The 13,944-nt window shown below is 36.6% G+C and overlaps 1 protein-coding gene across 1 annotated transcript in view; it reads left to right on the top strand.

Moving 5' to 3' along the window:
• The window catches only part of Dthd1 (death domain containing 1), an 82,671-nt gene that overhangs the window by 45,872 nt on the left and 22,855 nt on the right, over positions 1-13,944 (top strand). The window contains exon 8 of the mRNA XM_052198660.1: positions 825-1,063. Coding sequence (XP_052054620.1) covers positions 825-1,063 — 239 coding nt within the window. The remainder of the gene's footprint in view (positions 1-824; positions 1,064-13,944) is intronic.

Genomic DNA, 13,944 nt, shown 5'->3' with positions numbered 1-13,944 from the left:
CCAAGAAACAGTCTCAAAACAAACAAACAAACCACAAAACAAACAAAAAAAGAAACTAAGAAAACTATGAGACTTACATGGTAGCCATTAAGCATGGTTAGGTATGTACAGAGTGACTGAGAAGTCAAATTGTTAACACACATTCAAAACATTTATTTATTTATTCATTCATTTATTGATTTATTTATTTATGGTGTGTGTGTGTGTGTGTGTGTGTGTGTGTGTGTGTGTGAATGAGTTTATGTGGTAGTCAGAGGACAACTTACAGGGATTTGTTCTCACCTTCTACTGTGTGGAATTTGGGGATTGAAATAAAATATTCATGCTTGGTGCAAACACCTTTACCTGCTCAGCCATCTCGGAGGCCCAGATATTGAATTTTTTAATGGTTTTGAATTTAATTTTAATTTATACTTAAACAGTCACACATCACAGGCAAGTGGAGTACTACAATATCCTCTGTGAGGCCATGGCAGTGTGCACTGTGATAGGAACAGCGCAGAGGAAGGGCAACGCTTATTCCTGGAGAGTGATGATAACTCGGTAAATACTGGAAAATAAATATTTCCAAAAGTTTCCTGTTAAAAAACCATGAAGAGGAAAAAGTAAAGGGGAAACTATTAGATGTGGGAGCTTGCAAAAAAACCTGGCCCCATGACAGAAGAGGAGTTCTTCTAATAATGTACAGTAACCTGCTATGACTGTTAGGTTATGTGTTCACAGCAATGATAGCACGTAAGGCACTTCAACAATATACCACTGAGATTTCAGAAAATTAAAGTGAACTAATTATCTTACTGGGAACAAATGCCTTTCCTTTTTAGGCAATGGGAAGGATTATGGGAAAGACTACAAGCTCATTTTTCACCTGCAAAGAAAACCCAGGCTAGAACTCCACATCAAAGAGGTGGATGGATTCGGGAATTATAGCTGCCCTCATTATAAAGGTACCATTGCAGTCTACAAAGTGCCCAGAGAGAATATTGTCCACAACTTGGATCACACACTTCATGAAAATTTTTATCAGTTTCCAGTTTGCAAATTACCACTAAAATTGCCAAAGGTAAGTTAGTAGTCTTTCTATGTAACAGTCTTTGTTGCTTCTTTATAATTTCCTATTAACAATGAGTTCTGCAAATAAATGGATGTAGAAGGATAGAAAACACAATAATAAATTTGATAAAGAAGGGGTAGGTAGGATCAATTGGAGAGTGATAGGATGCATCAGGAATTCTGCTAGAGTCAATGTTAGTTTTTCTATCTAGAGCAATGCACATTGATTTTTTTCTTTATAGCATTTTGTTAATGAATATGCACACAATGCCATTCATCTTCTGAGACATCATCCGTGTTACTGAGATATCATTTATGTAAACATGCATTTCAGTCTGTACTTGAAGGACAGATCATTCTGAACATGACAATAGCATCAAAATAACTTCATTAAAACTGATAGTTTCCAGTATGTTTATTTATAAGTTATCCATATCTAATAATCTGTCTCATGTCAGAAAATCAGATTAAATTATTTTCTAGAAAAAAATCAAACACAAAAAATATACACATTTTATTATTGTATAAGTACCTTATTTCCATGTTTGAGTATAGCTAACCTACATTAATAATGAAAAATAATGCTGAAATGTCATGTTATTACTGTCTTGTAAGAAAACATTTGGTACTTTCAAGGAAAGCTAAATTTTTTTTCTGCTTTTACCTTTTGTGTGTTCAACCTCAGCAACACATTTTCTGTATACATATTTTTTATGTTTTTTTAAAACAGGTGTTTCATATAGCACACTATTCATAAACTCCTATGTAGCTGAGGATGACCTTGGACTCCAAATCCCTTTGCTTAAATGCCAAGTGCTAGGAGTACAGGTGTGAACCATCACAGCCGGCTTTTTACTGTCCTTGATTAACAAACATAAATTTTACTTCTGAAAAGTGAAGTGCTCTGTTGTGTGCTATTATAAATCCTGAAGTATAGAAATAAAATGTAGTCAGAAACTATGTTGTTAAGGGTGGTTGTCCACTGTCCACACGTGGCTAGCCATAAAGAAATCTTGTGTCACTAAGGATATATTAATGAATCATAATTTGTTTATAATGATGAAATGGCTCATTTGTAATATTTTGTTTGATCATGTTAAATATTGTTATACAAATCAATTGTAATATATATCTGGAATTCTATTTCTGTAGAATAATACTTTCCTAAATGAATGTAACCTAATGGAGTATGTAAAACACGTACATAAAACTGAATTATAAGATTAGACCCAATTAGATAATGCATTAAACAATAATGCATTAAAATAATTGTTCAGAGGTTGAAAATAGCATCTCAGGAAGCTAAAAACAGTAGATATTTTATGTTCATTACATTATTCTATTTTTCTGTTCATGGGAATGTAACCATTAGACATGAAGAACAATCTGGCTTACAGCAAGAAAATGGAATGAATTTTATTGGGGTGAGAGATTTACATATCTTAGCAGAAATTCACATTTTTGATTAAGGCCATTAACATAATTTCCAAAACACAAAAATCTTTTTAAGTGCTTTTACATGCGTGTGTGTCATTAAATCCTCATAGAAGCTGATGATGCAATGTCATTGTTCATGTGTTACTGGGAGTGGAGACAGAGCAGGTTCAGTCATGTTGTCTAGGATCCTAGGGCTAAGTGCAGACGAGGGAATCCCACACGGGAAATTTGTTTCCCAGGTAGGTGTGTTTAGCAACCTCTGCATGGTTGCCTCCTAAGCATATAAAAGATCCATTTTTAGCCCAGAAAATAGAAAAGAGGTGCAGGTACCTAGATTCTCCCTAGAAGTTGTAGAAGTTGAAAGAATGTAGACAAACTGGAAAGAACGTAGACTACTGGAAAAAGTTAGGGAACAGCATACCATGGACATTGGCCAAACAAAATCAACCTCAGTGTAGAGGAGCAAGCACTGAGCCAGCAGAGCCTTTTATCTGATGGGTTAAAGGAGATTCTGGGGTTCTAAACAGGGAGGCATGTGCTATTTAACAATTGATGGTAAAAATATGAGCTATGTTCAGGATAATATAGTCATCTGAAGGAAGATCCCCTCCCATTTGTGAATCTGCAGATTTGTCTCTATATTTATTCATGATTTCTCTCCAATTCATGTATATGTATATGTTTATGAATATGTATATGTATTTGTATGTATGTGTGTGTATGTATGTGTGTGTATATATGCATATGACAGAGTGGAGGTCATAGGAAAAGCTGCAGAAGTTGGTTCTCTTCTTTCTCCTCTGAGCAGTGTCTCTAACTCTTATTTTGATGTTAATGGACATAATAAATTTCACTTGGATGTAACTGAGTGATAGAGTGTGTGCTTAGCATGTGTGAGGTTCTGAGTTCAGTCGTCATTGGTGGTAACCAAGATATACATATATTTATTAGGTAGAGTTTTTTTTATATCTATATAACATGGAATGATCAAACTGTGATAGTTAGCATAGTCATCACCTCACACATTATTTCAATTGCCTAAAAACGAAGAATTGAATCTTCTTCTGTAGATGCTTCTCTAACGTTCAAGTCTCTGCTCACATGTTATTTGCTCTTCCTATCCCCTCATGTAATAGTGATTGTTTAATCTATATCCCCGTTTGGGCTTATTTTGTTGTATTTGGACCTAGTCTGTCCTGGTCCTGTCCTGTCCTAAATGAGCCTGATGTAGACTAGGCACTAAGTATGCCTGACTACACGTGAGAGGTGCTTTATATCCAACCCCAACCAGCTTCCCTGACGGTCACAACTCTGGGCTGAATGGGGCACTGTGATGTTCTCAGACTAGTCTTTAGTGTGCAAGCCCTTGCCTATCAGACTGAGGAGCTGATCTGACAAACATATTAAGATTTGTAGTAGAGAATACATATCATTGATGCTCTTTAGGCTGCTTAGTTGAACACCCACCCCTCCAGAAAGCTGGGTTGCTGTTCTACATGATTAGGAGGCAAATCAGAGTGCAGTAGACCTTCCTGGCAGAAAGGATTGAGAGTTTATTTACATGGTATCAAACGATTGGAAAAGAGATCTTATACACAGTAAAAGCAACTTTATATATAAAACAGGCACATGACATAGACTCAACCTTCCTTTATCTGTATTTCCTCTGAGGCCTGTATGATTCATGAAATAATAAGGTGCATTAGTCAAGCTAACATAGTAATTTATATAGATTTCTTCTGTGAAAGTTTATATGTGATCACCATAAACATGTCATGAGCTATTTTTCTGCTTTGACCTTGACACAGACTGTTCACTCATCTGCCTCCCCCTGTTGGCCGCCTCTTGTGTCTCTGCCTCAGTGTGGCATCTCCCAGGAAGCTGTCCCAATTTCACTCTCTATTCCAACCTCAACAATGCGGTCCTGACATGAACAGCCACAGATTGTGCACTTCATCTGTTGTTGTAGCTGCCACATTCTTGGCAATGCCTTGTTTATTGCTTCTCAACAGACAATTTTAAATACTTTTTTCAACCTTGCTGTTTTTATTACCTTCTGTGGAAATTGTTTTGACATTTTATTTAGGGATTACCAATCTCTGAGAAATATTAATACTAATATGTGTTTAAATAGGAGAAGATTAAAATCTCTTCTAAAATGCTGATTATATATATATACATATATATATATGTATATATATCCAATCCATACTACACACACACACATGTATCTCCATAGTATGCACACACATACATACACACATATCTTTATACCATTTATTATTTTTACTTTCATCCTTCCTGTTATTCTGTCCTACCCCTATCTTTGTTCTCCTGTGTCTTTCTTTTTTCCACATAGTTCCCTAGTGCTTATTCCATTAGAGAAAATGATACATGCTCTACTCTAGCAGCTGTTAACAGTCATTAGCTCTTTGGGAAGAGACTGGGCCTCATGGGTATCCTCTGTATCCATGGCAGAAAGCTGGATAACCCATTCTCAAGCAGGTATTCATAGCTTTTGCTCATGGCTAGGCCTGCAATGTCAAAGTCTGTATTGCAGAAGTTCATTGCACTCTTTCCCATCCTCTGTCTCTTAATTTTTTTGACCTTTCCCCTGAAATATTTTCTGGGCCTTCAGGAACTTAAGTGTGTGTGTATGTTTGTGCACTTGTCTAGTTTAAGACCAAGTAATCATCTGCCACTTATTTTCAGCATTTTAAACAAATATGAGTCTCTGCATTAATTACCACCCTCTTCAAAAGGGTACATCTCTGTTGTGTGTTGAAAGCAAAGCTAGTTATGAGTATAAATATAATTATCTACTAGGAACCAAAAATGGGCCATTGGGAGAAAAGCACTAAGGCAGCAGAATAATAAGTATAAAATGAATAATAAATAACAAAGTATGCATAGCTTTATGCATGGAAAAAAGCACCTAGATAGGATTGGGAAATTGATGGGGTTTGGAGGGTTACCAAAAGCTAAAAGAACATGTAAAGCATACAAAATCCTATTGCTTTATACCTTTCAAAAAATGTATTTAGAAGAGGTTGGGATGGAGGTACGTTTCCTTTATGTGTGGCTATTCTGGATGTATTAGGAAGTATGAAAATAAGACTAATAAATAGTATATGATTATCACTATTCTGCCCCAAGGAGCCATAGGCTTTTAAACAAAACCCATATCAGATGCAAAATACCTCCCTATGAGCTGTTGGCAAGAAAGGTCTCAGAAGCTCCAAAACAAGACAGTTTATTGCTCTTGGTTTCCCATCAGAACAAAATGATAAGACTCTGTCAGGAAGACACCACACAGTTTGTATGACACTGAAATTAAGATGTAACTAAGCTAGTTGGGATCTCTCTCTCTCTCTCTCTCTCTCTCTCTCTCTCTCTCTCTCTCTCTCAGCTAGAATTCATAGTACTGGAAGTTGCTATTTATGTTTTTGGGAAAGTAAAGTCATCAATGGCCTCACTCAGCTCTACACCACGTTTGATGCAATAGCAATGTGACATGCAAGATGTCTACTTATTAAATAGTGCCATTACCCCTACTATTTTGGAGATAATTAACCAAATGCTCTGTGATTTTATATGAAGTCCACTCCATAGGAAAGACTAAATGACTGATACTACAAAGTTGATCATAAGCATGTGCCTAGAAAAGACATAGTTCCAACTGGGAACACACAGTTTTTAGTGTTTCCCTAAATGAACATAAGCATGTAAATGAGCCTACAGAATATTTCTAAATCTCTCTTCCTCCCTCTCTCCATCCTTCCCTTCCTCCATTTCTCCCTTTATTCCTACCTCCCTTCCTATCCTTCCTTCCTTCCTTCCTTCCTTCCTTCCTTCCTTCCTTCCTTCCTTCCTTCCTTCCTTCCTTCTTTCTTTCTTTCCTTCCATCCTTTCTTCCTTCTTTCCATTTCCTTGTTTTTTCTCCACTCCATATTTCCTTCTTTCTCCTCTCCCTTCCTCTCCTTTTTTGGACTAATTGAGGAGAAGAAATTTCTTACTTATCTCTCCAGTTGTAAGGCACAATTGACAATATAGATGAATATGTCTTTCTATGTAGCTTCGCCATACAGTGCCTGATAGATACACATGTTCAGAATGTGTTTTACGAATAACTAGATCAACGAGGTAATTTCCACAAATCTTAAAAGTATTCAACCTTGAAACTTATCATCTTGAAACTACACCACCACTTTAAAGATAGAACATCATAAATATCTGCTGCTTTTTGTAGACAAATTGACTATCAATATACCATCTGTACTTTCCTTTCTTCCCAGATGGATTTGCACAGGGCTTTCCAGATTCACACTCTTGGCCACAACTTTTACACAAAACTTTTGCAATTAAGTTCCACAGGGCTGAGAAAGAATCTGTGGTTGAGGAAGTATATTTCCTCTTTTATAACCAGTGAATACCTAAATGGGAATTGAAACCATGACCTTTGTTTTGTGGGAACAGACTTCTCCACAAAGTTTAAAATAAAAAACACCCCAGTTCAGCTAAGCAGAATTAAAATGCTACACTTGCCAGTAAATAGAAGTACCCAGAGAAGGCAAATAGTTAAATATTTGTAGCAAAATAAATGTTGTGGCTTAATTTTCATAAATACAAGAAGTTAATAATATTAAACACTACTTAGAACAGTTTGAACACCTTCTCCTCTGACATGATCCTAGTTTAAAACATACTAACATTTAACCTTTAAAACAAGCAAGTCAATAGTGTTAAAAACTGCATGTTATTGGTACAGTGACAGGCAGGCAGATCAATGGAACAGGATTGAAGATCCAGAAATGAACCTACACACCTATGGCCACTTGATCTTTGACAAAGGGGCTGAAAACAGCCAATGGAAAAAAGATAGCCTTTCCAACAAATGGTGCTGGTTCAACTGGAGGTCAGAATGCAGAAGAATGCAAATTGCTCCATCCTTGTCTCCTTGTACTAAGCTCGACTCCAAATGGATCAAGAACCTCCACATAAAGCCAGACACTCTGAAGCTAATAGAAAAGAAACTGGGGAAGACCCTTGAGGTCATCAGTACAGGGGGAAAGGTCCTGAACAGAACACCAATAGCGTATGCTCTAAGATCAAGAATTGGCAAATGGGACCTCATAAAATTACAAAGTTTCTGTAAGGCAAAGGACACCATCAAAAGGACAAATCGGCAACCAACAAATTGGGAAAAGATCTTCACCAACCCTACATCAGATAGAGGGCTAATATCCAATATATACAAAGAACTCAAGAAGTTAGACCCCAGAAAATCAAATAACCCTATTTTTAAAATGGTGTACAGAGTTAAACAAAGAATTCTCACCTGCAGAACTTCAGATGGAGGAGAAGCTTCTTAAAAAATGCTCAACTTCATTAGTCATCAGGGAAATGCAAATCAAAGCAATCCTGAGATTTCACCTTACAGCAGTCAGAATGGTTAAGATAAAAAACTCAGGAGACAGCAGGTGTTGGCAAGGATGTGGAGAAAGAGGAACACTCCTCCACTGCTGGTGGGGTTGCAAATTGGTACCACCACTCTGGAAATCAGTTTGGCTGTTCCTCAGAAAACTGGGCATATCATTTCCAAAAGATCCTGCTATACCATTCCTGGGCATATACCCAGAGGATTCCCCAGCATGTAATAAGGATATATGTTCCACTATGTTCATAGCAGCCCTATTTATAATAGCCAGAAGCTGGAAAGAACCCAGGTATCCCTCAACAGAAGAATGGATGCAAAAAAATGTGGTATATCTACACAATGGAGTACTATTCAGCCATTAGAAACAATGAATTCATGAAATTCTTAGGCAAATGGATGGAGCTGGAGAACATCATACTAAGTGAGGTAACCCAGTCTCAAAAGATCAATCATAGTATGCACTCACTAATAAGTGGATATTAGCCTGGAAAACTGGAATACCCAAAACATAATCCACACATCAAATGAGGTACAAGAAGAATGGAGGAGTGGCCTTTGGTTCTGGAAAGACTCAGTGCAGCAGTATAATGCAAAACCAGAACAGGGAAGTGGGAAGGGGTGGGTGGGAGAACAAGGGGAGGGAAGGGGGCGTATGTGACTTTCGGGGAGTGGGGGACCAGAAAAGAGGAAATCATTTGAAATGTAAATAAAAAATATATCGAATAAAAAATCATTACTTAAAAAAAAAGAACAACAACAACAACAAAAAAACCAAAACAAGAAAGTCTACCTTTGTATGTTTGAAAGATCTAGAAAGCTAGGTGATTGTTACAGGGTTACAGACTGAATATATTTTATAACCATGAGTTCAAGACATCAAGAGTACTTGAAGAATAAACATCTCAAAGACAGTTTGTGATTAAGCAGTCACTATGTGCTCTGTGTGTATATAGTGGCATATTATTTGCACACAAGCAATCAAAGGTAAATGCTAATGAACAGTGAGGTTCCTCAAAAAGTTAAGATCATCTGTAACTTGTACTTCTTTGCTTCCTGTTAGTAAGAATACCTTACACACTTTAACCTCCACATTTTGCTCATTTATATATTACTCCTTTAAAATCCATATTTGGTATGTCAAGGGCCTAATGTACAATAATGATCCCATATAAGTAGCATAATATGTACTTTTTTGTCACTGTGAACTTATGAGAAGCAAGCTAAGGAAAAAAGGACTTATTCTGGTTAAGATAGAGGGGAGAGACCATCAGGACAGGAAGGCATGGTGACAAGGTTGGTTCATTGTCGCCGCACTAGGGTGTTCTCCTACTGATATATTTCAGGAATCTGAGATAAACAAACATTGGGTCCAGTGTTCCTTTTTCCCTTTTAATTCAGTTTGGATGCACTATCCCATGGGATTTTGCAGCCCGCATTCAGAGTGAGTCTTTCATTCTCAGTTTAACTTCCATGCACATACACTTGCAGACACCAGAGGTGTGTTTCCCAGCAAACAGAAATCCATCTAAGATGAAAACAAAGAACAATGATCACAGCCTGAAGCTTGCCTTGCCCTTCTACCCTCCTTCTTCATTTAGAGCAGCAGTTCTCAACCATCAGTCATGATACCTTTGGGAGTTGAACAATCCTTTCACAGGGGTCACATATTCACAACACTATCAAAATTATAGTTATAAAATAGCAGCAAAAATGTAAAATAGTTTTAGGGTTTGGGGTCACCACAACAGGAAGAACTGTATTGAAAGGTTGCAGTGTTAGGAAGATTGAGAACTACTGATCTAGCATGCAAGGTATCTTTCAAAACATCATTCAGATCACATGTCTGCTCCAAACACTGCAGTGATTCTGGTTTCTCTCAGAGCAACGGCTCCATTCATGTGCAGGAAATATGTTCCAAGGCTGATGGCTATTCCTGGTTGTCAACTTGACTACATCTGGAATGAACTATATTTCAGAAATGGAGGGCATACCTGTGATCCAGATCTTGAAGATGGAAGACTCAGGCTTCTGATCCAGATTTTAACATGGAGATCTTGAAGCATAGTGGTTATGAAAGCTTAGGCCCAGGCAAGGAGGTATACCAGATACAGAGACAATTACATCTCTGAGTTCAAGGCCAGCCTGAGACAAAACAAGTCCCAAATCCAGGTATGGTGGTATAAAGGTTTAATCTGGGGCACATCTTCTGCTGGAGGTCTACAAAATGACATTGGAAGAAGGAAGACTCACTCTTCTTTGTCTGCTTGCACTTAATTGCCAGCACATCTGTTGGAACCTACTTCTTTAGGATTCCAGCTTATACAGAAGAGCTGCTTAAACAGCTAGCCTTGTGGCACTGGGTAACTATTAGATTCTTAGACTTCCCATTTATAGATGCTCATTGTTGGGTTAGTTGGACTACAGTCTTCAAATCACTTCAATAAATTCCCTTAATATATAGAACCATTCTATAAGTTCTGTGACTCTAGAGAATCCCTGCTAATACAGCCATTAAAGCCAAAAAGTACTGTGTAACGATTTCCTTAAGTTAGGAATTGGAATACATGTATTTATATGTATTCAATACATTGGAATACATGTATTTATATGTATTTATATGTATTCATAGCTAGAAGGTTCCTATATCCATTTAGAATCCATAGAGTGAGGGCTGCTAGGAGAAGACTGGCCCTAACATGGTTAGGAGGAGGGTTTTATTCTGTCACTGCCACAGTGACACAGTTCTTCCAACAAAACCATACCTCCTAATAGTGTGGGCCAAGCATGTTCAAACCATGACTCCCACTGAGTGCTAGAAATAATTGAAAGCTAAGTGAATATCATTTTTAATGTATACATATCTCTGACATGGTTCAGTTTCTAAATTAGACAGAGTACAGTGTAAATAAGCACAGCTAACAATAAAATGGAAAAAATGATAATTTACTATTAAAAAGTTCTATAAGATTTATCAATTGCTTGTGTCTGGTATTGATAATTAATAATTTTAACCACAGTTGACCATGATACCATGGAGATTGAAGGATACTGAGTCCAGAAAATACACAGCACTCATGAGGGACAGCTACTGTAAGTCTTTACATGGCCTATTTGGCTGCTGTTTCCAGGCCTTTGTATCCCGTTCCCTTCACTTGTTCAGCACCAGTTCCACAGTTAGCCTGTCCCTACTTCTAGGAGGCGCTACCTGTCTACTTATTTAAATCTGTATTAATGATTTCTCTGTCCTGAATGGTCCTCCTTATATCTACCTATATGCTAATACCTCAATCTTGATCTTATAGTCAAGTTGCACATTCTCTCTAAAGCCTTCTATGAATCTACTCAATAACAAATATATTTCTAGATTATTGACCCAACACTCTAGAGCCTTTGTACTTGATTTAACTGTGTTTCCCTCTAAAGCACTGGGGCCTTGTGTGTTAGCTATATTTCAGAAACACTGACATAGCAAGGATTTAAGTAAGCTCTGTTACTTCAAGGGAACTTTGTTCTATTCCTTTATTATTCAATAACAAGGATGTATAGCAATGCTTGGCATAGGTAGATGTAACAAATGCCTGTTGTATAAATACATTAATAAATACAGCTTATTTTATAGGTGATAAAATAAGGGGAGAAAGTGAGACATGCTAAGGAAAGAAACACATTAGCATCAGAGAATAAACAAAATTAGTGACATGTATGTTAAAATAGGATAGGTACAGAGGACCTGCTGTGAGTTATCTTCTGGGCAGAGGAGCAACACATAATATGAAGCCTCTTTGCCTATAGTCCTGGGAAAGCATCAGCTAAAGCTAGGAAAATAGTAAGTATCTGGACTCCATGATGGCTCCAAGGAAAGATACTTATTCATATGGTACCTAAGAGGTTGAAGTGAGGTCTGAAAAATGATCAGGTGGGTCTTCATCGTCCTCGGTAATTAAGATGCCCATCTGAAAATGATCATGTCAGCAATACAGATGAAAATTTGAGGCCTCATAATACAATCATTTCCAGTAAATCATTTTTAAGTTATGCCTGAAGCAACTCTTTTCAGAAATGTTCCAGAACATTTTGTTGACATTACATGCATTTGTCTACAGGAAGAAGGAAAGCACCTTTAAAAAAATCAAGTTTCTAAGTAGAAGGAAGTGGTTAGAATGTTTGGTGCTGGAACATGTGTTTCTGAAATCACCCAGATGGCTGTCTATATGACATTTGGGTTTTTTTTTTTTCATCAGCTCGGGTTTTGAAGACCTTGTACTTTTCCCACCTGTTTGGTGGTTTTGCTGTGAGTACAGTCATGGCCCCAGTCACATAGCTGGAGTCTACCTGAGGCTGGAGTTCTGAGTAATACCTCAGTGGCAGGTTTACATAAGCAATCCTGACCTAACTTCTGCTGAGACTGAACTTCCTTTAAAAAGACAAAAAGACCCTGTGAACTCATGACATATTGTCATGCCATTTCTAGTTTTAAAAAAAAGTGTCAAAACGTTTGCTCTTCCACCACATTAAATAGGTTAAAGGAAGGAACTGTGAACTGCTACTGCAAGAGCTGGTTTATCAAAAGCATCACTTTCTCTCAGTTTGAGACTTTCATTGCCTACTCCCTGCCATGCTAAAAATGATTTTAAAAATATAATTTTTTCTAAGCACCCGAACTGCCAAATGAATCTTAATGAAGTAAATTAGAAGATTCTGAGGTGGGAGAAATTTTATCATGTTCGCAAATACCTTAGCATTGCTTACAATTTTCAAATGTAGGTATATTACGTAATTATATTAGGATTAAAAATGAAAGTGTCACTAGCACATGTGGGTAGCACTAGATGCACTCAGTGGGTTGTAAATAGAAAATTAATTGGAAGGAAAATGTGTTGGGAGATCAAGGAGTAGTTAGACTGTGTGTGTGTGTGTGTGTGTGTGTGTGTGTGTGTGTGTGTGTGTGTGAATATACAGATATGATTTAGATACATTCTATACAATGTGTAAAATTTTTAGAATAAATATAAATACTATTTTAAAAAGCACAATTCGTTAGTCTGTTGCTGGATAATAAAACAAGTTAGGAAATATATATATATATGTATATATATATACACAAATACATGTAGTATATATGCATTATATATAATGCATATTTAATACACACATGTGTATATGTATGTACGTATGAAGCCTGATCAGAAAAAAAGGCTAATTTGGGTTTTATTGTTTCTGCAGAAGCATGGAACTTACAACAGTTTTAGAGTTTCCTAGAACTCAGATCCATGTTTTCTATATTGAAGTCAATTTCAGCAACATCTGTATTGCTTTATTGTCCACTCTCTGGCAGTCAGAGAATGAGTTCACTAAGATCTCAATAAATTGAAATATTATGTTAAATTATGCAGAGAATGAGAGACCTTGGGACACTTAGTTCTTCCTAAATGAGATATCTCCACCAAATCTCTCTTCTCACAACTTAGGGGAACTCCTGGAAGAGGAGACAGAGAGAACTTAAGAATCAGAAGGGACTGAGGATACCAAGAAAGAAATCTGTAAATCTATATGATCATAGCTCATATTCTCCCTCTCAACTTTAAGTTGGGAGGGAGAAAAAGAGGATCTGGAGGGACTTGTGGGAGGGAGAAAAATCTAACATGTTGGTTTTAATAATGAAAATTATAATAATGAAAAATAAAATGCTGTATTATAGGTTTAAATATTCTGATAATAAAGATGAGTGACTTGGCTTTTAAGAAAATTTAAATGTTTTAAAGTCAAGGCATGAATTTTTCTTTGCAGGACTATTCAATATTAGAAGCATTTTTCCAAGAAACACGATAGCAACAGAATTGTACTTTCTCTTAACAACCACCTATAAAATTGTGTTTGAATATTAAAAATTACTTATATCTTTAGGAACCTACAGGAACATTGAAATACTTTAACAGAGCAAGAAAGTACAAGGTTTACATGCAGAAAATAATTCAGACAAATAATCACTAATTGTGACCATTACTAATTTTATTATT

This window comes from Apodemus sylvaticus, chromosome 11 (assembly GCF_947179515.1).
Source record: "Apodemus sylvaticus chromosome 11, mApoSyl1.1, whole genome shotgun sequence".
Taxonomy (NCBI): Eukaryota; Metazoa; Chordata; class Mammalia; order Rodentia; family Muridae; genus Apodemus; species Apodemus sylvaticus.
This window is presented reverse-complemented; position numbering and strand designations above follow the sequence as displayed.